This window comes from Coregonus lavaretus (genome assembly GCF_964263955.1).
Source record: "Coregonus lavaretus genome assembly, chromosome: 6".
Classification (NCBI taxonomy): domain Eukaryota; kingdom Metazoa; phylum Chordata; class Actinopteri; order Salmoniformes; family Salmonidae; genus Coregonus; species Coregonus lavaretus.
The window spans coordinates 1,244,805-1,270,783 of record NC_139993.1 but is presented as its reverse complement, the minus strand read 5'-3'; the positions used below and the strand labels follow the sequence as shown (position 1 = coordinate 1,270,783).

Here is a 25,979-nt window from a genome sequence, read left to right as displayed (position 1 = left end):
CCCCCATAGAGACTGCCATAGGTCCAGACAACAGGCCCTCCGATTTGACACATTGAACTCTATCTGAGAAGTAGTTGGTGAACCAGGCGAGGCAGTCATTTGAGAAACCAAGGCTATTTAGTCTGCCAATAAGAATGCGGTGGTTGACAGAGTCGAAAGCCTTGGCCAGGTCAATGAAAACGGCTGCACAGTACTGTCTATTATCGATCGCGGTTATAATATCGTTTAGGACCTTGAGCGTGGCTGAAGTGCACCCATGACCAGCTCGGAAACCGGATTGCATAGCGGAGAAGGTACGGTGGGATTCGAAATGGTCGGTGATCTGTTTGTTGACTTGGCTTTCAAAAACTTTTGAAAGGCAGGGCAGGATGGATATGGGTCTGTAACAGTTTGGATCTAGAGTGTCACCCCCTTTGAAGAGGGGGATGACCGCGGCAGCTTTCCAATCTCTGGGGATCTCAGACATTACGAAAGAGAGGTTGAACAGGCTAGTAATAGGGGTTGCGACAATTTCGGCGGCTAGTTTTAGAAAGAAAGGGTCCAGATTGTCTAGCCCAGATGATTTGTAGGGGTCCAGATTTTGCAGCTCTTTTAGAACATCAGCTGTCTGGATTTGTGTGAAGGAGAAGCGGGGGGGGCATGGGCAAGTTGCAGCGGAGGGTGCAGAGCTGGTGGCCGGGGTAGTGGTAGCCAGGTGGAAAGCATGGCCAGCCGTAGCAAAATGCTTGTTGAAATTCTCGATTATTGTAGATTTATCGGTGGTGATAGTGTTTCCTAGCCTCAGTGCAGTGGGCAGCTGGGAGGAAGTGCTCTTATTTTCCATGGACTTTACAGTGTCCCAAAACTTTTTGGAGTTAGTGCTACAGGATGCAAATTTCTGTTTGAAAAAGTTAGCCTTTGCTTTCCTAACTGCTTGTGTATATTGGTTCCTAACTTCCCTGAAAAGTTGCATATCGCGGGGGCTATTTGATGCTAATGCAGTACGCCACAGGATGTTTTTGTGCTGGTCAAGGGCAGTCAAGTCTGAGGAGAACCAGGGGCTATATCTGTTCTTAGTTCTGTATTTTTTGAATGGGGCATGTCTATTTAAGATTGAGAGGAAATTACTTTTAAAGAACAACCAGGCATCCTCTACTGACGGAATGAAATCTATATCCATCCAGGATACCTGGGCCAGGTCAATTAGGAAGGCCTGCTCGCTGAAGTGTTTTTGGGAGCGTTTGACAGTGATGAGGGGTGGTCGTTTGACCGCGGACCCGTTACGGACGCAGGCAATAAGGCAGTGATCGCTGAGATCCTGGTTGAAGACAGTGGAGGTGTATTTAGAGGGTAAGTTAGTCAGGATGATATCTATGAGGGTACCCATGTTTACGGATTTAGGGTTGAACCTGGTAGGTTCGTTGATAATTTGTGTGAGATTGAGGGCATCTAGTTTAGATTGTAGGATGGCCGGGGTGTTAAGCATATCCCAATTTAGGTCACCAAGCAGTACGAACTCTGAGGATAGATGGGGGGAAATCAATTCACATATGGTGTCCAGGGCACAGCTGGGGGCTGAGGGGGGTCTGTAGCAAGCGGCAACAGTGAGAGATTTATTTCTGGAAAGGTGGATTTTTAGAAGTAGAAGCTCAAACTGTTTGGGCACAGACCTGGATAGTATGATGGAGCTCTGCAGGCTATCTCTACAGTAGATTGCAACTCCACCCCCTTTGGCAGTTCTATCTAAACGGAAAATGTTATAGTTGGGGATGGAAATTTCAGAATTTTTGGTGGCCTTCCTAAGCCAGGATTCAGACACTGCTAGAACATCAGGGTTGGCGGAGTGTGCTAACGCAGTGAATAACTCAAACTTAGGAAGGAGGCTTCTGATATTTATGTGCAGAAAACCAAGACTTTTACGGTTACAGAAGTCAACAAATGATAGCTCCTGGGGAGTAGGAGTGATACTGGGGGCTGCAGGGCCTGGGTTAGCCTCTACATCACCAGAGGAACAGAGGAGGACTAGAATAAGGATACGACTAAAGGCTTTAAGAACTGGTCTTCTAGTGCGTTGGGTACATAGAATAAAGGGGGCAGTTCTCCGGGCGTTGTAGAAAAGATTCAGGGCATTATGTACAGAAAAGGATATGGAAGGATATGAGTACAGTTCAGGTAACCCTAAGCGTTGGGTAACAATGAAAGAGATAGCGTCATTGGAGGCATCGATTGAGCCGGTCTCGGCGTGTATGGGGGGTGGAACAAAGGAACTATATGAGGCAGTTTGAGAGGGACTAGGGGTTCTACAGTTAAATTGTATAATAAGAACTAACCCAAACAGCAATAGGCAAGGCATAATTGACATGGGAGAGAGGCATAAAGTAGTCACAGGTGTTATTAGAGAGAGCTAAGACACAACTGGAAATAGCGATAACGTTTGGGCTAAGACTAAACAGAATCAACAGGACAGGGTACCGTGTAAAGGAACAGTCCAGCAGGCATCAGCTGTGCAGCTGAGTGATCATAAGGTCCAGTGAACAGCAATATGTGAGTCCGAGAGCTAACTGGCTACTCCCGTCCGGTAGACCTAGAGGTAGATAGCCAGGATATGAGCCTGACTCTAGGCTAGCTCGAGGCTAACTGGTGCTTGCATCGGGGGCAGTGGTGATTAGCCAAACAGCAACATCCATTCGGTTTCGGCTAGCTAGTTGCGATCCGGTGATTAATGTCCAGTGATTAAATTATTCCGGCAGAAAATCTAATGTTCTGGGTGAAATAGCAACTGTGGCTAATAGCAAGTAGCTAGTTAGCTGGCTAGCTAGTTTCAACTGGAGATTCTAGATAAAAGATAAGTCAATAATAGAATCCGTTCCACGTTGAGTGAGGCGGGTTGCAGGAAAGTATATTTTGTAGGAGGATGAAAAGTCTGATAGGAAAATATGTACGAAAAATACAAAAAAAACAGGGTATTTACAGGCTATTTACAGACACACGACAAAAACAGGACTGCACTAGTACGCCATCTTGGAAGAAGGTATGACGGCTGCGTGGTCCCATGGAGTTTATACTGGCGTACTATTGTTTGTACAGATGAACGTGGTACCTTCAGGCATTTGGAAATTGCTCCCAAGGATGAACCAGACTTGTGGAGGTCTACCATTTTTTTCTGAGGTCTTGGCTGATTTCTTTTGATTTTCCCATGATGTCAAGCAAAGAGGCACTGAGTTTGAAGGTAGGCCTTGAAATACATCCACAGGTACACCACCAATTGACTCAAATGATGTCAATTAGCCTATCAGAAGCTTCTAAAGCCATGACATCGTTTTCTGGAATTTTCCAAGCTGTTTAAAGGCACCGTCAACTTAGTGTATGTAAACTTCTGACCCACTGGAATTGTGATACAGTGAATTATAAGTGAAATAATCCGTCTGTAAACAATTGTTGGAAAAATGACTTGTGTCATGCACAAAGTAGATGTCCTAACCGATTTGCCAAAACTATAGTTTGTTAACAAGAAATTTGTGGAGTGGTTGAAAAACGAGTTTTAATGACTCCAACCTAAGTGTATGTAAACTTCCAACTTCAACTGTAGTAACGTGTTCAACCTGACCTGATCTAATGTTATGGAATGGTTAATGATGCTACAAATGGCTGGCGTTCAGTGGTGTTCTTTGAAGACCATTGTGTAAAGACCTTGTTTGAAGACCTTACGTAATGGAACATATTGTCACTACAGTTCAAATGCCTGCAATTCAGCTTGGCTTTAATGGTGGTTCGGATTAGTTTAATTAAACATTATTTTCAATTAAATAACAATAATTGTCAAGGGGATTATTTGAATGAAAATGTGCTGATATTGAGGTCTTTTAACTGAGGCCTTGGCTTCACCCTTCAGGAAAGAGTAAATAAATACAATTTAAAACATAAACAAATATTAACAAACAGTATCACCATTCAGTCGGCCGTTAATAAATATTATGCTTGATTGCTCACGTTTAAAATAGAAATAGTCCACAAACTAAAACAATTAAATTAAGTCTCACGCCTCGTTGACTTCTCTGCTGTAATCAGTAAACAAATAAATAATTTGGCTTAGCTGTTGCAGGTGTTTTATTTTTTATTTTTTATAATCACACATCCAAACTTTCACAACCTTACCATTCTCACAAGGTTTGCGCCTCATTGGCTAGACAGCAGTAAACAAACTAAGCTCAAAAAACAACAAACAAAACAAAGCCCAATATTGACATCATTCATGTAATTATCTTGGATAGTTCACAGTAACCAGTTAGTAAGAAAAATGCTGACTCCAAAATAAATCGTGAAATAAGAAGCAAACAAAAGGCATTTATTCCATGATTATTCAGGATATTCAATTGTACCATGCTTCCTTCCCCAAATAAGCTTTTCTGTTTCTTGAAAGAATCCCCCCTCGGCTCAAACCATCTACCGATAGAGATTGTGATATCTTTGTGTGTGTGAACCATCTCTGTGTAGCAGCTCTCAGTAGAGATTGGGATATCTCAGCAACCTACCGAAGTGCTGACTAGCGAAACAATGCTCACATTGAGACCACCGGCTGTGCCCCGGCTCCCCTGCTAGATCCCCCACCACACACACACACCAGCCAGCGGATCTCTAGCCTTGTTAGGAGTGTGTAGCCATATCTCCAGCACAATGACACCCTCACCATACATGATCCCTTTTACAGCTTCATATTTAACCTGGGAATGTGTGTGGGGTTTTCACAGTGAAAGAATGTGGGGAATGTGCCCTCAGCTTCAGCCCTGTTCTGGTGATTCTTCTGAGGCACATTTTTGATTCCCTCTTGTGCCATGTGGGTAACATAGCTTCTCAAGAAGGTAAATTAACTTGAGAGCAATTCTTCCTATGGAAATAGAAGTATTGCATGACATTGAAATTATTGGTGAAGTGAACAGGACTAATTATAAAACGAGTTATGCTCATATTGTATTACATTGACATGAATGTAATGGGAAAATGCTAAACTTTTTGAATTAAAGTAAATTATATCTGGACTATCATTTAGGGTTTGTGTGTTGAATGATTATTTTACAGTATTAATCTAACCTGTCTTGTCTGACTGAATACAGTATGTAATTCCCATCGTCTTTCTCCCCACAGCTGTACAGCTCGGTGGAGTTCGGAAGGAGGTGGCAACTTGTCCATGAGAGGGTGGCCCCCAATCGATTCTACTGGTAAGAACAGCAACCTACAACCTTCTTCCTGTCTTCCCTTCTGTCAAGACTAACTATAAATTGAAATCCTTGTTGGTCTTTCCACATTCTTAATGGAAGGAGATATGGCAGAGTGAATCGTCTTGTTTGCGTTATATTATTGATGTGTCTGCACCTATGCTTTCTCAGCGTTAGATAGCGAGGTACTGGCACTCCAAAGATGTTCAGACTTTTAATGAATGCAGCGACCCATAAGAGCTTGTTAGTGAATTCACTGTGCTGAATGTTTCAGCATTTGCAATGCAGCTAACAATGTGGTCTTCATTTGATCAAGCGTGGATAATGAACAAGGGAATGTCAACAGACAGAGTAGTCAACACATGAGTGGGATTTTGGATGAGTTTTGTGATCTCACTTGGGCCTGTTGGAGCTCAGGTGGGACCTGTTCAATGTTATTCCTAAAGCAAGGTTATATCCAAGGTTTTGGAGTTACATTTGGAATGTTAAATTGAGGGAGATAAATGGATTTGGATATGCATGAATTACCTTGCACAATTAATGCTGCAAATATATATTTATAATTCTCTATTATGAACTCCCCTATCATGGGATACAGCAGTCCTTGATAATACTTGATAGTAAGAGCATTATAGTTTGATTTGAACTTATGTTTGAACCATATAGCCCTAGGTCTCCGATAGCATGACCTTACTTGACCGTGTCAGTCAAATCCACCCCATGAGAATGCCCTTGTCTTCTATCTATATGAGATTGGATCTTTCTTCTACTGTTTCGTTTCTTGTTATCCTCCTCTGTTCTCCATTTGTTCTACTTCGTAGCTGGTCCCACATCTGCCAGACACGAACTGTCAAATCCAGTAATTTTTAACACAACTGATGTATAAAAAAAGCTTTTGAGCAAATTTGTGAGAAACTGTCAGTGGTAACAAGCTAGGCAGTTCTGGGAGGAGGACGCCTAGAGGGTTTGCTTCTGCAGTGCTTGAGTGAGTGAGGTTTATTTTTAGGACTGTGTGAACCCTGTTAATAAGGTTTTGGGAAACTTCCTTTCGGAATCGGACCATGGTAGTTGAAAAGAAAAGGCACAGTCGGGAGCAGGTTAGTGTTTTTCGTCATGTATCTTGTTCTGGAGGCAGCTTTGTGGAGTGGTCACTAGCTAGCACAGCCACAAAGTCATGAAATCTGATTTTAAACCTAACCCTAACCTAAACCCGACTGCTAACCATGATGCCTGACCCTAACCTTAAATGAGACCAAAGAGCTAATACATTTTTACAATATAGCCAATTTTGACTTTGCAGCTGGCCCATCTAGTGAAAATCGCTCAGTTCTGCATCAAGGACTAAACTCTTCCCGAAAAACGTCAACCTGCCAGCCGTGAGCAGATTTTCATCTAGAATCTAAATCACATCTGTAGATCATTTACATTTTAGTAGACACTCTTATCCAGAGCAACTTACAGTTAAGTGAGTGCAGACATTATTTTTTTATTTTTCATACTGGCCCCCCGTGGGAATCAAACCCACCACCCTGGCGTTGCAAACGCCATGCTCTTCCAACTGAGCTACATCCCTGCCGGCCATTCCCTCCCCTACCCTACCCTGGACGACGCTGGGCCAATCTCCCGGTTGCGGCCGGCTACGACAGAGTCTGGATTCGAAACAGGATCTCTAGTGGCACAGCTAGCACTGCGATGCAGTGCCTTAGACCACTGCGCCACTCGGGAGGACAAGATTGTCATATCCTCTCTGTTTTTTTTATGTGAGGCAAGATCTCCATCTCATGACAATCCTCCTCCTTATTTTTACCTGTTTAAACCACTAGTCTCAAGGGAGACAACATCACAGCTAATCAAATGTTAAATCATTATTACTGCCCCATACATATTCCCACATTGTAGATGCTGTAGGTTCAAACTCACCTCTAGTACAGTCTATGAGAATTGAAATAGGTGATCTTAAAGAATGGTTGTTATCCCTTAGTTTTTGAACTGAATAGAGAAAGAGGGAGAACGAGAGAAGGTAAATAGGTCAGTCTCCAGATATGATGCGTTTTATCTGGGAAATCACCAATACTGCCAGTAGGTGCCATAATTAAGACCGGGGGGTGGGCTCTGTGCGTGATCTCCTCTCCCTTTGTGTGCTGTCTCTTTGCTCTATGAAGACATCCCTCTGATTTCCTTTTAATAAATATTTCAGGCCTGTAATGATTTTGTGCAGCTGCACCGTGTCAATTACTTTCCCTCTCGCTAATGATGTCAGGATGCGTTCCCTGTCAAACTGTCAGGAAAGTCAGGGCAGTCTCGTAAGGTTTGGGCTTGAACACGGTAACATCACACGCTACACCTGAGGTAGTTTTCCTTTTTACCTCAATGTACAACCTTTTGAGGTGTTCCACAGGGGTATAGCCTGGGCCCTTGAAATTTCTGGCAATTGTCATTCTGGTTGTCATTTCCCCTCAATGTTCTGAATTTATCTGACAAGCAATCTCAGGGATAAGAAGGTAGGTATAGGCTAGGTAGCATCTGTGATATCCTTCTGTCCTTCCTTGCTAAAGAATAGTGATGTACATTCAATAAATGTGTCTTCTCCCTTGCAGGTCGAAATCGGGTTTAGACAAAGAACCGGGCTTAGTTCACCTGGAAACCATCATCTCCGAAGGACGTGAGTAATTCAATTTTCAGAGTTCCTGCTCTGTTCCTCACTTTTCTGGTGTCTTTACTGTACCATGAGCCTTGAACTGAAGTGGAAAGTGATTGGGAGGGTATGAAGGGCTACGGGCCACACGATTGAAGGGTAATATGAGGAGGCAGTTGTAATGCACTGGCGCGGGGGACACACAATGACGATTGAGAAAAGCAATGCATATATTAGAAAGCCTTTAAAACCAGAGTGATCCTGATACTCAACATTCTGAATGTCAATGAATGGATGGAAACACAATTGCCACCTGTCCATGTTTTGGCAGAACAGATTCAGTTGAATGGATCTACCTGATACAGTAACACAATATGCATAATACAATTCCAATTCACAATGTATGTTTTTCTACTCTGTCATGAACATGTTATATTTACCATATATCTTAAAGTCAAACGGTTGAGACAGATATGGAGGTAACACATTACATATATCCCTCATAGTTAATCTACCACATTGTACTGGGAATACATCTCTCAAAACTTAAGGGGTATTCTCCCCAGCCCTCAACTAACTCAATGGACAAAAATAGAATCCCTGACTGAAAGCAAACAACCACCCTTTTGTTCGGGGTGGCAGAATCACCCCCAGTTAGCAGCCGCCACAGATACAGACACCCTTGTGACAGCGCAAGCCTTGCCCCTGTACGTCCATCACCCATTGATCATGCGGCTCGCTGTGTGAACCAGACAACATAGTTAGCTGAAGCCTAACACACAGGGACAGCCAGTCCCACACCTCTCTCCCCACCTCAAAACGCGATTGAGGGGAAAGAAAGCAATTGGCCTCCCTGGTCCACCCTCCGCTTTCCCCTCGCTTTTTGCTCGCCACTTTATTGACACAATTAATGTGAGACACCTGATGGAAGGCTAGCTCGCGGTGAAGGCTGCCTGTCCCCCACTGGCTAATATGATCATTGGTTCAATGGCTGCGGTTTCTTCTCTCCATGTGTGCAGAGGCGCTGTACGTCACCTGCAAGCTGCAGAACTGCACCGAGGCCAATAAGGGCAAGCCGTTCCCCGGCTACATTGACCCCAATTCCCTTGTGGTGCAAGACGAGTATGTGTTTGTCCAGGTAGGTAATTGCCCATATCTGACGTGAACCGGAAGTTAGAAGGACATGAACCAGAACAGATGTATGTGTGAGAGAGAACATGTTATAGGATTATCGGAAATGTTGAAGATCATATTACTCTTAAGTGTTTATTTTAAGGCTATTATGTATTTTTGGGATTGATGCATTTTACTGCTGAACATGTTTTATTGATGTAATCCAAAGGTGTGTGTGAGAGAGAACATGTAATACGTTTCTTGGAAATGTATTGTAACACAGTATATTAATCAGGGTTTAGTATGTACCATATGCTTGATGGGTTGTATATCTTGAATGGGTTTTCATTCAATGGTTTCATGACCTGCAGGTGTCAACTGGTGGGCGTCCAATCTACTACGTGTCAGCCAAGCGGGAAGTCTTCACACCAATGAAGCTACCCAAGTACACCTTGCCTAAGGTATAACCCACAGACACACATGGTCATGCAATGGTCATACACTGTTGCAATGGTCGATCAACATTCCAGTGGTAATACCACATGGTCATGAAAAAAACGGAATTCTGAACTTCTTTTGTATTTGTATTATTTTATATGACAGGATAGGAACAGAAGCAGGGAGACACAGTAGAGGGAACAGATGCAGGGAGACACAGTAGAGGGAACAGAAGAAGGAAGTCACAGTAGAAGGAACAGAAGCAGGGAGACACAGTAGAGGGAACAGAAGCAGGGAGACACAGTAGAGGGAACAGAAGCAGGGAGACACAGTAGAGGGAACAGAAGCAGGGAGACACAGTAGAGGGAACAGAAGCAGGGAGACACAGTAGAGGGAACAGAAGCATGGAGACACAGTAGAGGGAACAGAAACAGGGAGACACAGTAGAGGGAACAGAAGCAGGGAGACAGAGTAGAGGGAACAGAAGCAGGGAGACAGAGTAGAGGGAACAGAAGCAGGGAGACACAGTAAAGGGAACAGAAGCAGGACGTCACAGTAGAGGGAACAGAAGCAGGGAGAGAGAGTAGAGGGAACAGAAGCAGGGAGACACAGTAGAGGGAACAGAAGCAGGGAGACACAGTAGAGGGAACAGAAACAGGGAGACACAGTAGAGGGAACAGAAGCAGGGAGACACAGTAGAGGGAACAGAAGCAGGAAGACAGAGTAGAGGGAACAGATGCAGGGAGACACAGTAGAGGGAACAGAAGCAGGAAGACAGAGTAGAGGGAACAGATGCAGGGAGACACAGTAGAGGGAACAGAAGCAGGGAGACACAGTAGAGGGAACAGAAGCAGGGAGACACAGTAGAGGGAACAGAAGCAGGGAGACACAGTAGAGGGAACAGAAGCAGGAAGACACAGTAGAGGGAACAGAAGCAGGGAGAGAGAGTAGAGGGAACAGAAGCAGGGAGACACAGTAGAGGGAACAGAAGCAGGAAGACAGAGTAGAGGGAACAGATGCAGGGAGACACAGTAGAGGGAACAGAAGCAGGAAGACAGAGTAGAGGGAACAGATGCAGGGAGACAGAGTAGAGGGAACAGAAGCAGGGAGACACAGTAGAGGGAACAGAAGCAGGGAGACACAGTAGAGGGAACAGAAGCAGGGATACACAGTAGAGGGAACAGAAGCAGGGAGACAGAGTAGAGGGAACAGAAGCAGGGAGACAGAGTAGAGGGAACAGAAGCAGGGAGACACAGTAGAGGGAACAGAAGCAGGAAGTCACAGTAGAGGGAACAGAAGCAGGGAGACACAGTAGAGGGAACAGAAGCAGGGAGACACAGTAGAGGGAACAGAAACAGGGAGACACAGTAGAGGGAACAGAAGCAGGGAGACACAGTAGAGGGAACAGAAGCAGGGAGACAGAGTAGAGGGAACAGAAGCAGGGAGACAGAGTAGAGGGAACAGAAGCAGGGAGACACAGTAGAGGGAACAGAAGCAGGAAGTCACAGTAGAGGGAACAGAAGCAGGGAGACAGAGTAGAGGGAACAGAAGCAGGGAGACACAGTAGAGGGAACAGAAGCAGGAAGACAGAGTAGAGGGAACAGATGCAGGGAGACACAGTAGAGGGAACAGAAGCAGGAAGACAGAGTAGAGGGAACAGATGCAGGGAGACAGAGTAGAGGGAACAGAAGCAGGGAGACACAGTAGAGGGAACAGAAGCAGGGAGACACAGTAGAGGGAACAGAAGCAGGGAGACACAGTAAAGGGAACAGATGCAGGGAGACACAGTAGAGGGAACAGAAGCAGGGAGACACAGTAGAGGGAACAGAAGCAGGGAGGCACAGTAGAGGGAACAGAAGCAGGGAGACACAGTAGAGGGAACAGAAGCAGGGAGACACAGTAGAGGGAACAGAAGCAGGGAGACACAGTAGAGGGAACAGAAGCAGGGAGACACAGTAGAGGAAACAGAAGCAGGAAGTCACAGTAGAGGGAACAGAAGCAGGGAGACACAGTAGAGGGAACAGAAGCAGGGAGACACAGTAGAGGGAACAGAAGCAGGGAGACACAGTAGAGGGAACAGAAGCAGGGAGACACAGTAGAGGGAACAGAAGCAGGGAGACACAGTAGAGGGAACAGAAGCAGGAAGACACAGTAGAGGGAACCTAAGTGTCTAGGGCTCATGCCGGGAACAAACCGGGATCCCTGCCGCAGATATATGGTTCCGGAAGTGAGAGTGTTTCCCACTCGACCAGACTCCGGTCCAGTGGTTATATATCTATGTTTCAACCTACCTTAAATGCATCAAAGTAATAATCTCTATGGGAATTTAAACCTAAGCCATGATGAGACCAAAACTGGAAACAACACAGGTAGCTTTCTATCCAGCTTCTCTTTGTTATTTATGAGTGAACTGAGGCCAAAACCAACTGGCGTTGGCTCTGGCATTGTTATTCAATGCAGCTATATGACTGTGGCCTCTCTTGTGCCCTTCCCACCTCTCCATTGACAATTAAACATGTTGTATTCAATCAAGCCCTGTGCCATCCTATCCTCTCTCTCTCTCTCTCTCTCTCTCTCTCTCTCTCTCTCTCTCTCTCTCTCTCTCTCTCTCTCTCTCTCTCTCTCTCTCTCTCTCTCTCTCTCTCTCTCTCTCTCTCTCTCTCTCTCTCTCTCTCTCTCTCTCTCTCTCTCTCTCTCTCTCTCTCTCTCTCTCTCTCTCTCTCTCTCTCTCTCTCTCTCTTTCTCTCTCTCTCTTTCTCTCTCTCTCTCTCTCTCTTGCTCTCGCTCTCTCTCTTTCGCTCTCTCTCTCTCCCCACTGATATGTTGCAGGCACAGTCAGAGGTAGATGAAATTCACTAGCGAGAACAGCGTGTGTCCCTCTGTGTTATTGCGGGCCGACAAGCACACAATTCAAGTTAATATGTGTAATATCCTCCTTGCCGGAGTTACGTTGGTGAGAATGAGGTCTGATACTGATTTATTCTTATGATTAAACCCAGCAGGGGTGGGATGGGTAAATTGGGTAGACGGGGGTTCTCGAAAGGCCACTGTAATACACCCGTTGGCATATTACAATTAGCAGGCGTTGATTGTGACTACATGGAAATCAAAACTGATTCAAAGTGTCAATTTTATTTAAGGTTAATCAAGGGGGAGGTAAGATTCGATTATGATTTATGTTATTTTCTTGTGATTATGCGCTGGATTAATTAAAATGCATTCTAAGTGGGTAGATGCTCGCAAAAGTGGGTAGATGCTCGCAAAACAGTAGTTAGATATAGTATCAAATAAACATTTTATTTAATCAGATCACTTCCACTGTACTATACTTCTGAAGCAGTAGATTGTTTTTCTCTTACATTACTGGTGAAAAGGAGGGGGAAGTTATACATTTTGAGAGTTACATACTGCATCACCTCTGTTCTAAAATTGGAGGTGTGAGTTTGAGTCTGTGTTGCTTGATACTCTCTTAATTAAGTTGTTAATTCCAGTGTAATTGCACTGTAATTACTATTGTGTAATTATTCTATTGTGTAAGTGAAATTAGTTGGCCTGCATGTCATTAATTAAACCTGATTGTGTCACCAATGTACTCTAATTGAAATGGTTAGCTACCAACTAATTATTGAATTGTAATGCTGTAAAAATGATTCATTTAAATGTTCAATTAGTTACCAATAAATATACACACTCCGTGTACCAAACATTAAGAACACCTTCCTAATATTGAGTTGCCCTCAGAACAGCCTCAATTTGTCGCGGCATGGACTCTACAAGGTGTTGAAAGCGTTCCACAGGGATACTGGCCCATGTTGACTCCAATGATTCCCACTGTTGTGTCAAGTTGTCTGGATATCCTTTGGGTGGTGGACCATTCTTGATACACACAGGAAACTGTTGAGTGTGAAAAACCCAGCAGCGTTGCAGTTCTTGACACACTCAAACTGGTGCGCCTTACACCTACTACCATACCCTGTTCAAAGGCACTTAAATATTTTGTCTTGCCCATTCACACTCTGAATAGCACACATACACAATCCATGTCTCAATTGTCTCAATGCTTAAAAATGCTTCTTTAACCTGTCTCCTCCCCTTCATCTACACTGATTGAAGTGGATTTAACAAGTAACATCAACAAGGGATCATAGCTAGTCATGGAAAGAGCAGGTGGTCCTAATGTTTTGTGCCGTCAGTGTATTAGTCTGTAATTAATTAATTTGTTCCAATTACATGATACAGTATATATGCAACTTAATGTCAAATGTAACCCGCTGACATTCTTTCTCTGCTAGGACCTGCATGTGATCAGTACGGATGAGAACCGGGTGGTTGCGGCGGTGCAGGAGTGGAACCAGAACGACACCTACAACCTGTACGTGTCAGAGACTGGAGGGGTCTTCTACACCCTGGCCCTGGAGAACGTAGTCAGCAGCATGGGGCACGAGGGCAACGTCATGATAGACCTGTATGAGGTAAATATACAGCGCCATGATTGACCTGTATAAGGTAAATATACAGCGCCATGATTGACCTGTATAAGGTAAATATACAGCGCCATGATTGACCTGTATGAAGTAAATATACAACGTCATGATAGACCTCCTGTACATGTACGAAGTCAATATACTGGAGATAAGATATACCTGTTTGTGTGCCTGAGGCTGGTCTAGTGGGTAACACTGCTGCCTGCAGCACATATATCATCCTGGCTCCACTGCTTCTCTGAATATTCCTCCCTCTCTGTCTCTCTGCTCATCTCTACCTATCTATGTCTCAATAAAATAAAAATACTGTAAATCATATATATACAGTGGGGAAAAAAAGTATTTAGTCAGCTTAAAAAGATGAGAGAGGCCTGTAATTTTCATCATAGGTACACGTCAACTATGACAGACAAAATGAGAAAAAAAAATCCAGAAAATCCCATTGTAGGATTTTATATGAATTTATTTGCAAATTATGGTGGAAAATAAGTATTTGGTCAATAACAAAAGTTTCTCAATACTTTGTTATATACCCTTTGTTGGCAATGACACAGGTCAAACGTTTTCTGTAAGTCTTCACAAGGTTTTCACACATTGTTTTCACACATTGTGGCCCATTCCTCCATGCAGATCTCCTCTAGAGCAGTGATGTTAAATTACAGGCCTCTCTCATCTTTTTAAGTGGGAGAACTTGCACAATTGGTGGCTGACTAAATACTTTTTTCCCCCACTGTATACAGTGAGGGAAAAAAGTATTTGATCCCCTCCTGATTTTGTATGTTTGCCCACTGACAAAGACATGTTCAGTCTATAATTTCAATGGTAGGTTTATTTGAACAGTGAGAGACAGAATAACAACAACAAAATCCAGAAAAACGCATGTCAAAAATGTTATAAATTGATTTGCATTTTAATGAGGGAAATAAGTATTTGACCCCTCTGCAAAACATTACTTAGTACTTGGTGGAAAAACCCTTGTTGGCAATCACAGAGGTCAGACATTTCTTGTAGTTGGCCACCAGGTTTGCACACATCTCAGGAGGGATTTTGTCCCACTCCTCTTTGCAGATCTTCTCCAAGTCATTAAGGTTTCGAGCCTGACGTTTGGCAACTCGAACCTTCAGCTCCCTCCACAGATATTCTATGGGATTAAGGTCTGGAGACTGGCTAGGCCACTCCAGGACCTTAATGTGCTTCTTCTTGAGCCACTCTTTTGTTGCCTTGGCCGTGTGTTTTGGGTCATTGTCAAGCTGGAATACCCATCCACGACCCATTTTCAATGCCCTGGCTGAGGGAAGGAGGTTCTCACCCAAGATTTGACGGTACATGGCCCGTCTATCGTCCCTTTGATGCGGTGAAGTTGTCCTGTCCCCTTAGCAGAAAAACACCCCCAAAGCATAATGTTTCCACCTCCATGTTTGACGGTGGGGATGGTGTTCTTGGGGTCATAGGCAGAATTCCTCCTCCTCCAAACATGGTGAGTTGAGTTGATGCCAAAGAGCTCGATTTTGGTCTCATCTGAACACAACACTTTCACCCAATTCTCCTCTGAATCATTCAGATGTTCATTGGCAAACTTCAGACGGGCCTGTATATGTGCTTTCTTGAGCAGGGGGATCTTGCGGGTGCTGCAGGATTTCAGTCCTTCACGGTGTAGTGTGTTACCGATTGTTTTCTTGGTGACTATGGTCCCAGCTGCCTTGAGATCATTGACAAGATCCTCCCATGTAGTTCTGGGCTGATTCCTCACCGTTCTCATGATCATTGCAACTCCACGAGATGAGATCTTGCATGGAGTCCCAGGCCGAGGGAGATTGACAGTCTTTTGTGTTTCTTCCATTTGCGAATAATCGTACCAACTGTTGTCAACTTCTCACCAAGCTGCTTGGCGATGGTCTTGTAGCCCATTCCAGCATTGTGTAGGTCTACAATCTTGTCCCTGACATCCTTGAAGAGCTATTTGGTCTTGGCCATGGTGGAGAGTTTGGAATCTGATTGATTGATTGCTTCTGTGTACAGGTGTCTTTTATACAGGTATCAAGCTGAGATTAGGAGCACTCCCTTTAAGAGTGTGCTCCTAATCTCAGCTCGTTACCTGTATAAAAGACACCTGGGAGCCAAAAATCTTTCTGATTTCGAGGGGGTCAAATACTTATTTCCCTCATTAAAATGCAAATCGATTTATAACATTTTTGACATGCGTTTTTCTGGATTTTTTTGTTGTTATTCTGTCTCTCACTGTTCAAATAAACCTACCATTAAAACTATAGACTGATAATTTCTTTGTCAGTGGGCAAACGTACAAAATCAGCAGGGGATCAAATACGTTTTTCCCTCACTGTATATATATATAGACAGATAGATAGATAGATAGATAGATAGATAGATAGATAGATAGATAGATATATAGATAGATAGATAGATAGATAGATAGATAGATAGATAGATAGATAGATAGATAGATAGATAGATAGATAGATAGATAGATAGATAGATAGATAGAGGTGTGGGGAAAAGGGTATTTAGTCAGCCACCAATTGTGCAAGTTCTCCCACTTAAAAAGATGAGAGAGGCCTGTATATTTCATCATAGGTACACGTCAACTATGACAGACAAAATGAGAAAAGAAATCCAGAAAATCACATTGTAGGATTTTTTATGAATTTATTTGCAAATTATGGTGGAAAATAAGTATTTGGTCAATAACAAAAGTTTCTCAATACTTTGTTATATACCCTTTGTTGGCAATGACACAGGTCAAACGTTTTCTGTAAGTCTTCACAAGGTTTTCACACACTGTTGCTGGTATTTTGGCCCATTCCTCCATGCAGATCTCCTCTAGAGCAGTGATGTTTTGGGGCTGTCGCTGGGCAACACGGACATTCAACTCCCTCCAAAGATTTTCTATGGGGTTGAGATCTGGAGACTGGCTAGGCCACTCTAGGACCTTGAAATGCTTCTTACGAAGCCACTCCTTCGTTGCCCGGGCGGTGTGTTTGGGATCATTGTCATGCTGAAAGACCCAGCCACATTTCATCTTCAATGCCCTTGCTGATGGAAGGAGGTATTCACTCAAAATCTCACGATACATGGCCCCATTCATTCTTTCCTCTACACGGATCAGTCGTCCTGGTCCCTTTGCAGAAAAACTGCCCCAAAGCATGATGTTTCCACCCCCATGCTTCACAGTAGGTATGGTGTTCTTTGGATGCAACTCAGCATTCTTTGTCCTCCAAACACGACGAGTTGAGTTTTTACCAAAAAGTTCTATTTTGGTTTCATCTGACCATATGACGTTCTCCCAACCCTCTTCTGGATCATCCAAATGCACTCTAGCAAACTTCAGACGGGCCTGGACATGTACTGGCTTAAGCAGGGGAACACGTCTGGCACTGCAGGATTTGAGTCCCTGGCGGTGTAGTGTGTTACTGATGGTAGGCTTTGTTACTTTGGTCCCAGCTCTCTGCAGGTCATTCACTAGGTCCCCCCGTGTGGTTCTGGGATTTTTGCTCACCGTTCTTGTGATCATTTTGACCCCACGGGGTGAGATCTGCGTGGAGCCCCAGATCGAGGGAGATTATCAGTGGTCTTGTATGTCTTCCATTTCCTAATAATTGCTCCCACAGTTGATTTCTTCAAACCAAGCTGCTTACCTATTGCAGATTCAGTCTTCCCAGCCTGGTGCAGGTCTACAATTTTGTTTCTGGTTTCCTTTGACAGCTCTTTGGTCTTGGTCATAGTGGAGTTTGGAGTGTGACTGTTTGAGGTTGTGGACATGTGTCTTTTATACTGATAACAAGTTCAAACAGGTGCCATTAATACAGGTAACGAGTGGAGGACAGAGGAGCCTCTTAAAGAAGAAGTTACAGGTCTATGAGAGACAGAAATCTTGCTTGTTTATAGGTGACCAAATACTTATTTTCCACCATAATTTGCAAATAAATTCATTAAAAATCATACAATGTGATTTTCTGCATTTTTTTTTCTCAATTTGTCTGTCATAGTTGACGTGTATCTATGATGAAAATTACAGGCCTCTCTTATCTTTTTAAGTGGGAGAACTTGCACAATTGGTGGCTGACTAAATACTTTTTTCCCCCACTGTAAATACACTAGCGATAAGGTAAATACACATGCAGGTTCACAATGCACAAGGGTGGTATATAATGTTAGAAACAGAGGTGGTTTGCACGAGAGTGTAACCTTGAGATACCAAATGCCTTCATCTTTCCTGAGACCGGAAGTGAATTGTTGCCTCTGGAGCTATGCTGTGGAACACCTATACCACATACTCTAGTGGTATATAGGCCTAGGTCTATAGTTGGCTTTGAAATGTGGCGTGCCTGTGGGGGCATAATATCGAATGCAAACAGAGTTGGAAGAAGTACAAACTATACAGTTTCAAGGTGTTCAACCGCCAAGCACTTTGAGGTATTGAATGATTCCCAATCACACAGTTGACAGATGGAATGAATATATCACTGATAATAACCATCAAACACAGCCTCGTTTCAACACAATCTTCCCAAATAGACCTGTTCTTTCTCTATATTACCTTCTCCAGTAATATTAGGTTATATAGACTAGAGATCAATGTGAGGGAGTTTGACGACCAGGAGGTGTAGAGTATAAAGTAATCTCCTGTCACTTTTGGAAGTAAACCGAGTCGCTGTTCCATTTTCAAAGGCGCTTTGGAATGAACACAGAAGCAGTTTCAAACTGCTGACGTGCACATTATTTTCTTTGATGAATAACTGCAGATATTAGCTTACATACCTGATACAAACGTGGGGCCCGCTGTATACTAGATTGCCAGGGAAGAAAATATCAGCACTGAATGGATATCAGCTTCATGGAAAATAAAATAATTAGGCTGTTGATGATATACCAGCCGTGTCTAAACCCCTCATTTGGCCTTGCGATCGGCGATAGAATCAAATCCAGTCCCTTGATTGGGGTCGGGGACCCGAAACATAGCATATGCTAAAATCTGAGCTCCAGGCGAGATTGAAGTATCTGTCAATTTTTGATGAGAAGGGTGTGCTTGGCTGATGCATGTGAGGACTTCAACTCAATTTCATATTCAGAGTTATTTCCCAAGCCCCCAAGTCAGGTTAACTTAGGACATGTATCTTACTACATACAGAGTGTCTCTAGAGTATAGACGATAAATTGCATCTTATTTATTTTCTAATATATGGCTTTTAGCGAGATGTTATCACGCTTTTATGGTTATAGGATGTTTGTGTGTATCGCCAGAGGGGATCTACTGTAATGTGCATCATAATATATTGTGCTCTGCTTAATGCAGGAGATATGATTGTGATACAGGTGTCTCTTTTGTTGCTGAGAATTTTCCCGCACCGCAGAAAATGCAGATGAGCTTCATAATTTCCTTAAATTCACTGAAAACCCGCACTAACACACAGTTATGTAGCCTACTTTTTGCCGGCTAATAGCCTAACCACCGATCAAGGTACATTATGGACTAAACATTCAAATCCTGTTGCTGCAGGATTATTTTGCTGTGACAATATAGGTCTAATTAAGATGCTACATCTGTATCGCAATCATATCTCCTGCATTAAGCATAGCACAATATATTATGATGCACATTACAGTAGATCCCCTCTGGCAATACACACAAATATCCTATAACCATAAAAGCGTGATAACATCTAGCTAAACACAATATAATATATGTTTGTATTACAAGATAAGTAAGACTTGATTTATTGTCTAGACTCTATGAAAATGCGTAATATTAGTCAGGTATTTTTATCCCTCATCCATTATCTTGATGAGACAGCCTGGTCTCGTATTTTGTTCATTACATACTTACACTTTGGACTTTTTATGTTAATAAAAGACAAAAAATAACATAAGACCACTTTTAGTTGAGAACAGTGTGTCTGACCATTTTCCTATAAATAGGTCTAGAACCTTCCTTGAAGTAACCACTCATTATTAGACAAGCTACAATTTTGTACTGTTAGCAGGATATAATAGAAGTATTACATCTTCCAAGCATGTTTTCCCTAATCTCTATCTCCTAGGTGGCGGGTATAAAAGGGATGTTCCTCGCCAACAAGAAGATGGACAACGTGGTGAAGACCTATATCACCTACAACAGAGGGAGAGACTGGAGGCTACTGCAGGCTCCCATTGCTGACCTGAGGGGCAACAGCATCCACTGTGAACTAGTGAGGACACACACATGCATGCACACACACACACACAAAAACACAGACACACGGATACACACACACCACACAAACGCATGTACCAAACACGCATGGATACACACATGGATATACACACACGTCATAACACTGTTGAACTTGTCAACGGGGCCTTGTCAGAAGTTGACTGATCCGGGCCGTTGCCGCGGTGCTGAGGTGGTGAAGGAAGGGGGATAGAGCTCTGAAAGAGCACTGCTCGTCAAATCTGAGCGCTCCGGAGGTTGGGCAGCCGAGGAAGGTAGCGGAGCTGAAAGGTCAGCCATTTTGATTTTGATCCAGTCCAATAAACTGATCTCACGTTTAGAGAGAAACGTGCCAGAAAGAGAGAGATAAAGAGAGATAAACTATGCCTTTCTTTTGTTTGTTTCTCCACAAACTTGGGTGTTGATTGTTCATGCTAGCTAGTAGCTACTTTCAATGGCCAAAGTTGAGATTTTTGCTATATTGTTTATTCAGTGTCTTTCTTATTTATTTTTTAGCCCTTTTTCTTCCCAATGTCGTGATATCCAATTGGTAGTTACAGTCTTGTCCCATCGCTGCAACTCTCGTACGGACTCGGGAGAGGCGAAGGTCGAGGGCCTTGCATCCTTCGAAACACGACCCTGCCAAGCTGCACTGCTTCTTGACACACTGCTCGCTCAACCTGGAAGCCAGCCGCACCAATGTTGTCGGAGGAAACACCGTCCAACTGGCGACTGTGTCAGCGTGCATGCGCCCGGCCCGCCACAGGAGTCGCTAGAGCGCGATACGACAAGGACATCAAAACCCTCCCCTAACCTAGACGACGCTGGGCCAATTGTGCACCGCCTCATGGGTCTCCCGGTTGTGGCTGGCTGCGACACAGCCCGGGATCGAACCCGGATCTGTAGTGACGCCTATAGCACTGCGATGCAGTGCCTTAGACCGCTGTGCCACTCGGTAGGCCAGTGTCTTTCTAATAGTTAAGCGTACTGGCCGTCTAAAAGGCTCAAAGTAACACGCATTTGCTCTAATGGTCAGTTTTATTACAGTGTATATTATAGATACAGGTCCCAATCAGCCAAGGGGTAGAGCATAACCCCTTTTCAGCTCCCTTAATACACCCTCAAAGAATTACCCTTTGATAAAGTAATTAGTGATTCGAGAGCGCACCTCGCCTTCGCCTAGTATTATGCAGTCATTTGTCAGAAAATGTCAGCCTTTTAATAAACCTCTAAACACAACACACACACACACAACACACACGCTCGCACCACTGGCATTTGCAGTGTCCTAATGAGAATTGTGTAGCTAAAGGTTATTCCAATCAAAATGAATGGTGGAAGGAGCCAATGGGGAGTAGTGTTTGTGTGAGGATTTATGATAGGGGGGGGGGGGGGGTTGTATGTGTGTGCACATGCGTGCGTATGTTCGTGTGTGTGTGCGTGCATTCATGCTTGCGTCAATAAATCCCACCTCCATGGCCATTTGCTTGGGGGTCTTCTCTAATGAGTGTTTGTGTTGACATACAGTTAAGTATATTCTGTTGACAGATCTTCCCCCTCCTTTGTTAATGAGTCTGGCTAACTGTTCTGTTCGTCCTTCCTCCCCAGCCATACTGTTCTCTACACCTCCACCTACATGTGTCGGCCAACCCCTACACGTCGGGGAATATCGAGAGTAAGGACTCTGCACCGGGGATCATTGTAGCCTCAGGTCGGTGAACATGGGATTTTATTTAAAGTGACAGTGTTGCGAAATGTGAAGCTCAGATACTTGAGGGGTTTCTTTGACTTAATGAGTTGAGTTTAGATAACTTACTTACTTTATCGTTCCGGGAAGATCATATAGGCCTGTATTAAAGTTTTCAAACACTGCCAGTTATACAATTTAGGGGTTTCATTAATGTTGGAAATATATTTGGATTTAAATGATGTACTCAGCCCAAAGCATTTCCTGAAAAGTTTTTTGATCCAGCATACTTTAGGACGGCCATGCATAATATTTGTTGTTGGCCCATACTGACGTCCCAGCGCTGTCACCACTGTGCGTCGTATACAGATGGATTTACTAGCTAAGTGCTACACTTGGGAATTGTAGAGTGGGACAGCATCTTCAGAGTGCCTTCTGTTCCTCTTAAGTGCCTTTTCTTATTCTCCTACAGTCACTGCCTGACTAGCGCCCTTCTTTTGTATTTTATATTGTGCTGTATGTAACTGTTGACTCTTCATGACACACTGCTTATCACTGGCTTTACATGGCTCTTTCAGTCAGATATTACATTCTCCCATTTGCACATGAACAGAGACAAAATATATGGTTTCGCAATGTTAAAATAACACTTTTGCCACCTAAGGGACATTTTGTTATATATATATATTTATTTTTTTCAAACACCCAACCCTACCATCCACAGTGAGTTTTTCTCTCCCACGGGAACCTAGGTGGCAGCATGTCTGTGTCAACTCAAATGTGTGGCCAAACACAGGAAACCACATTGCAGAAACCCACAATGGTGCACAAAACTATACCATCACGGTTTAGCCCTTTATGGCTGGCTACCGGGCGTCCAGGCACAGGAGGGCATGTCTGCTCGATGCACTCATCATCTCCCCACCATTACTTGAGTAAAACAAACACCACAGGAGGATCAGAGACTATGTTGTGTCCCAAATATCACCCTATTCCCAATATAGTGCACTAATTTTGACCAGAGGCTATGCACTAAATAGGGAATAGGGTGCCATTTTGGACGCAGTCCGTCACTATCAGCATCAGTCTCAGAATGGCTTCCCATTTTAGCTGTAGGGCTTTTAATTCCTGCTGGGCTAGACTAGTCTATGACATATCTCCACACACCGTAGGAGTCAGGAGTGGGACTAGTCTACTACTGTACAGTGCCATGTGGTCTCTGGAGAACTGAAGGGCTGGGACTTCATAGGGAAGGATGACTGGCATAGTATGACAAAAGGTATATTGTCTATCGCTAGTACAAGTAGTATTTTTATTACAGAATATCTCTGTATCCATTATATATAATATTATATCTATAATGTAACTGACTGTGTTTAGCTGAGTCATGGCTCTGGAACAACAGCTGTGGGACCAGTCATTTACATAGAAACACACACATAATACATCTCTGTATCCATACTGTAACCTACAGTGTTTTGCTGGGTCATATATCTCTAAAGCAAAAAAAAAAAAAACAGCTGTAGGGAAAGTGAGCAGAGCTCTGTTGTACCTCAACACTGGATAAAAGCCCTTAATCCTAGTGTACAAATCAAATCAAATTAAATCAAATCACATTTCATTTGTCAAATGCGCCGAATACAACGGGTGTAGACTTTACTGTGAAATGCTTGCTTACGAGCCCTTCCCAACGATGCAGAGTGAAAAAAATTCTAATAAAATGAAAAATAGTAACACGAGGAATAAAATACACAAGAATGGAGCTATATACAGGGAGTACCAGATCAATGTGCAGAGGTACGAGGTATTTGAGGTAGATATGTACATAAAGGCATGGTAAAGTGACTAGGCATCAGGATAGATAATAATAAGGTATTTGAGGTAGATAGGTACATGAAGGCAGGGTAAAGTGACTAGGCATCAGGATAGATAATAATAAGATATTTGAGGTAGATATGTACATGAAGGCAGGGTAAAGTGACTAGGCATCAGGATAGATAATAATAAGGTATTTGAGGTAGATATGTACATGAAGGCAGGGTAAAGTGACTAGGCATCAGGATAGATAATAATAAGATATTTGAGGTAGATATGTACATGAAGGCAGGGTAAAGTGACCTGGTATCAGGATAGTCAAACAAAGAACAGTAGCAGAGGCATACAGAATGCAGCGTGGAGAGAGATTATTTGGAGGGCGGGATTGATGGAGAGGGGGAGGAAGGGGGTTACACTCTGGAACAGTGTTAAGAAGGAGGGAGGTGAGTGTCAAGGTGACGTGTATGCGGGAAACAAAGTCAAGCGCAGGACACCGAACTACTGGCAGAACGTACTTTACTCAACACAGTAAGAAAAGTACAAACAAAACTCCAAACAGGGAGGAACAATAAACGCATACAACCAGCACTGCCGACCTAACGGAAAACAATCACACACAATAACCAATGAGAGACAGGGGGTTATAAAGGGAATACAATATAACATAATGGGAAACAGGTGAAAACAATCAGGACAAACTAGACAACCACCGAAACATAGATCGGTGGCAGCTAGTACTCCGGGGACGACGAACGCCGAAGCCTGCCCGAGCAAGGAGGAGGAGCAGCCTCGGCTGATTCCGTGACAGTATCCCCCCCCCCCCCCTTGACGCGCGGCGCCAGCCGTGCGCCGACCCCGGCCTCAGGGACGGCCAGGAGGACGCGGAGCAGGGCGAGTCGGATGACTCCGGTGGAAGGCCCTCAACATGGAGGGATCTAGGATGTCCCTCCTAGGGACCCAGCACCGTTCCTCCGGACCGTACCCCTCCCACTCCACGAGATACTGCAGGCCCCCCATCCGACGCCTCGAATCCAAGATGGAACGGACTGAGTACGCCGGAGCCCCCTCGATGTCCAACGGGGGCGGAGGAGCCTCTCGTATCTCACACTCTTGGAGTGGACCAGCCACCACCGGCCTGAGGAGAGACACATGGAACGAGGGGTTAATGCGGTAATTAATGGGCAGTTGTAACCTACAGCATACCTCGTTCAATCACTTTAAATGGCCCCACAAACCGCCGACCCAGCTTCCGGCAGGGCAGGCGAAGGGGCAGGTTTCGGGTCGAGAGCCAGACCCGATCTCCCGGTGCATACACCGGAGCCTCACTGCGGTGGTGATCGGCGCTTGCCTTTTGCCGCCTGATAGCCCGCTGCAGATGGACATGCGCAGCGTTCCAGGTTTCTTCCGAGCACCGAAACCACTCGTCCACCGCAGGGGCTTCGATCTGGCTCTGATGCCAAGGTGCCAGGACCGGCTGATAACCTAGCGTGGAGAGAGATTATTTGGAGGGCGGGATTGATGGAGAGGGGGAGGAAGGGGGTTACACTCTGGAACAGTGTTAAGAAGGAGGGAGGTGAGTGTCAAGGTGACGTGTATGTGGGAAACGAAGTCAAGCGCAGGACACCGAACTACTGGCAGAACGTACTTTACTCAACACAGTAAAAAAAGTACAAACAAAACTCCAAATAGGGAGGAACAATAAACGCATACAACCAGCACTGCCGACCTAACGGAAAACAATCACACACAATAACCAATGAGAGACAGGGGGTTATTAAGGGAATACAATATAACATAATGGGAAACAGGTGAAAACAATCAGGACAAACTAGACAACCACCGAAACATAGATCGGTGGCTCACACTGGAAAGGCGTAAGGTTAGTGGAGGAGTGGCGGAGTGAGTTTTGGGCTATCTCAGCCCAGGGAATATATCCTGACCACTCCTCCTGCCGGTCTTGGCAATAGGACCTCAGAAACCTACCCACATCCTGGTTCACTCTCTCCACCTGCCCGTTACTCTCGGGGTGAAAACCTGAGGTAAGGCTAATCGAGACCCCCAGACGTTCCATAAACGCCCTCCAGACTCTAGAGGTGAACTGGGGACCCCGATCAGACACTATATCCTCAGGCACCAAGATCGTTGTGTTCCCCTGGGAGGGGGGAAGGTCCGTGACAAAATCCACCGATAGGTGAGAGCACGGCCGTTGTGGAACGGGTAGGGGTTGTAACTTTCCTCTGGGCAGGTGTCTAGGCGCCTTACACTGGGAGCACACCGAGCAGGAGGAAACATAAACCCTCACGTCCTTAGCTAAAGTGGGCCACCAGTACTTCCCACTAAGGCAGTGCACTGTCCGACCAATTCCAGGATGACCAGAGGAGGGTGACATGTGAGCCCAATATATCAATTG

The 25,979-nt window shown here is 44.2% G+C and overlaps 1 protein-coding gene across 1 annotated transcript in view; it reads left to right on the top strand.

Moving 5' to 3' along the window:
• sorcs1 (sortilin-related VPS10 domain containing receptor 1) overlaps positions 1-25,979 on the top strand; it is a gene marked incomplete at both ends in the record, with an annotated part of 165,105 nt that overhangs the window by 112,928 nt on the left and 26,198 nt on the right. Inside the window, 7 exons of the mRNA XM_084163198.1 lie at positions 5,122-5,195; positions 7,790-7,854; positions 8,847-8,965; positions 9,312-9,401; positions 13,671-13,850; positions 19,919-20,065; positions 21,676-21,778. Of these exons, the coding sequence (XP_084019324.1) occupies positions 5,122-5,195; positions 7,790-7,854; positions 8,847-8,965; positions 9,312-9,401; positions 13,671-13,850; positions 19,919-20,065; positions 21,676-21,778 (778 nt within the window). The remainder of the gene's footprint in view (positions 1-5,121; positions 5,196-7,789; positions 7,855-8,846; positions 8,966-9,311; positions 9,402-13,670; positions 13,851-19,918; positions 20,066-21,675; positions 21,779-25,979) is intronic.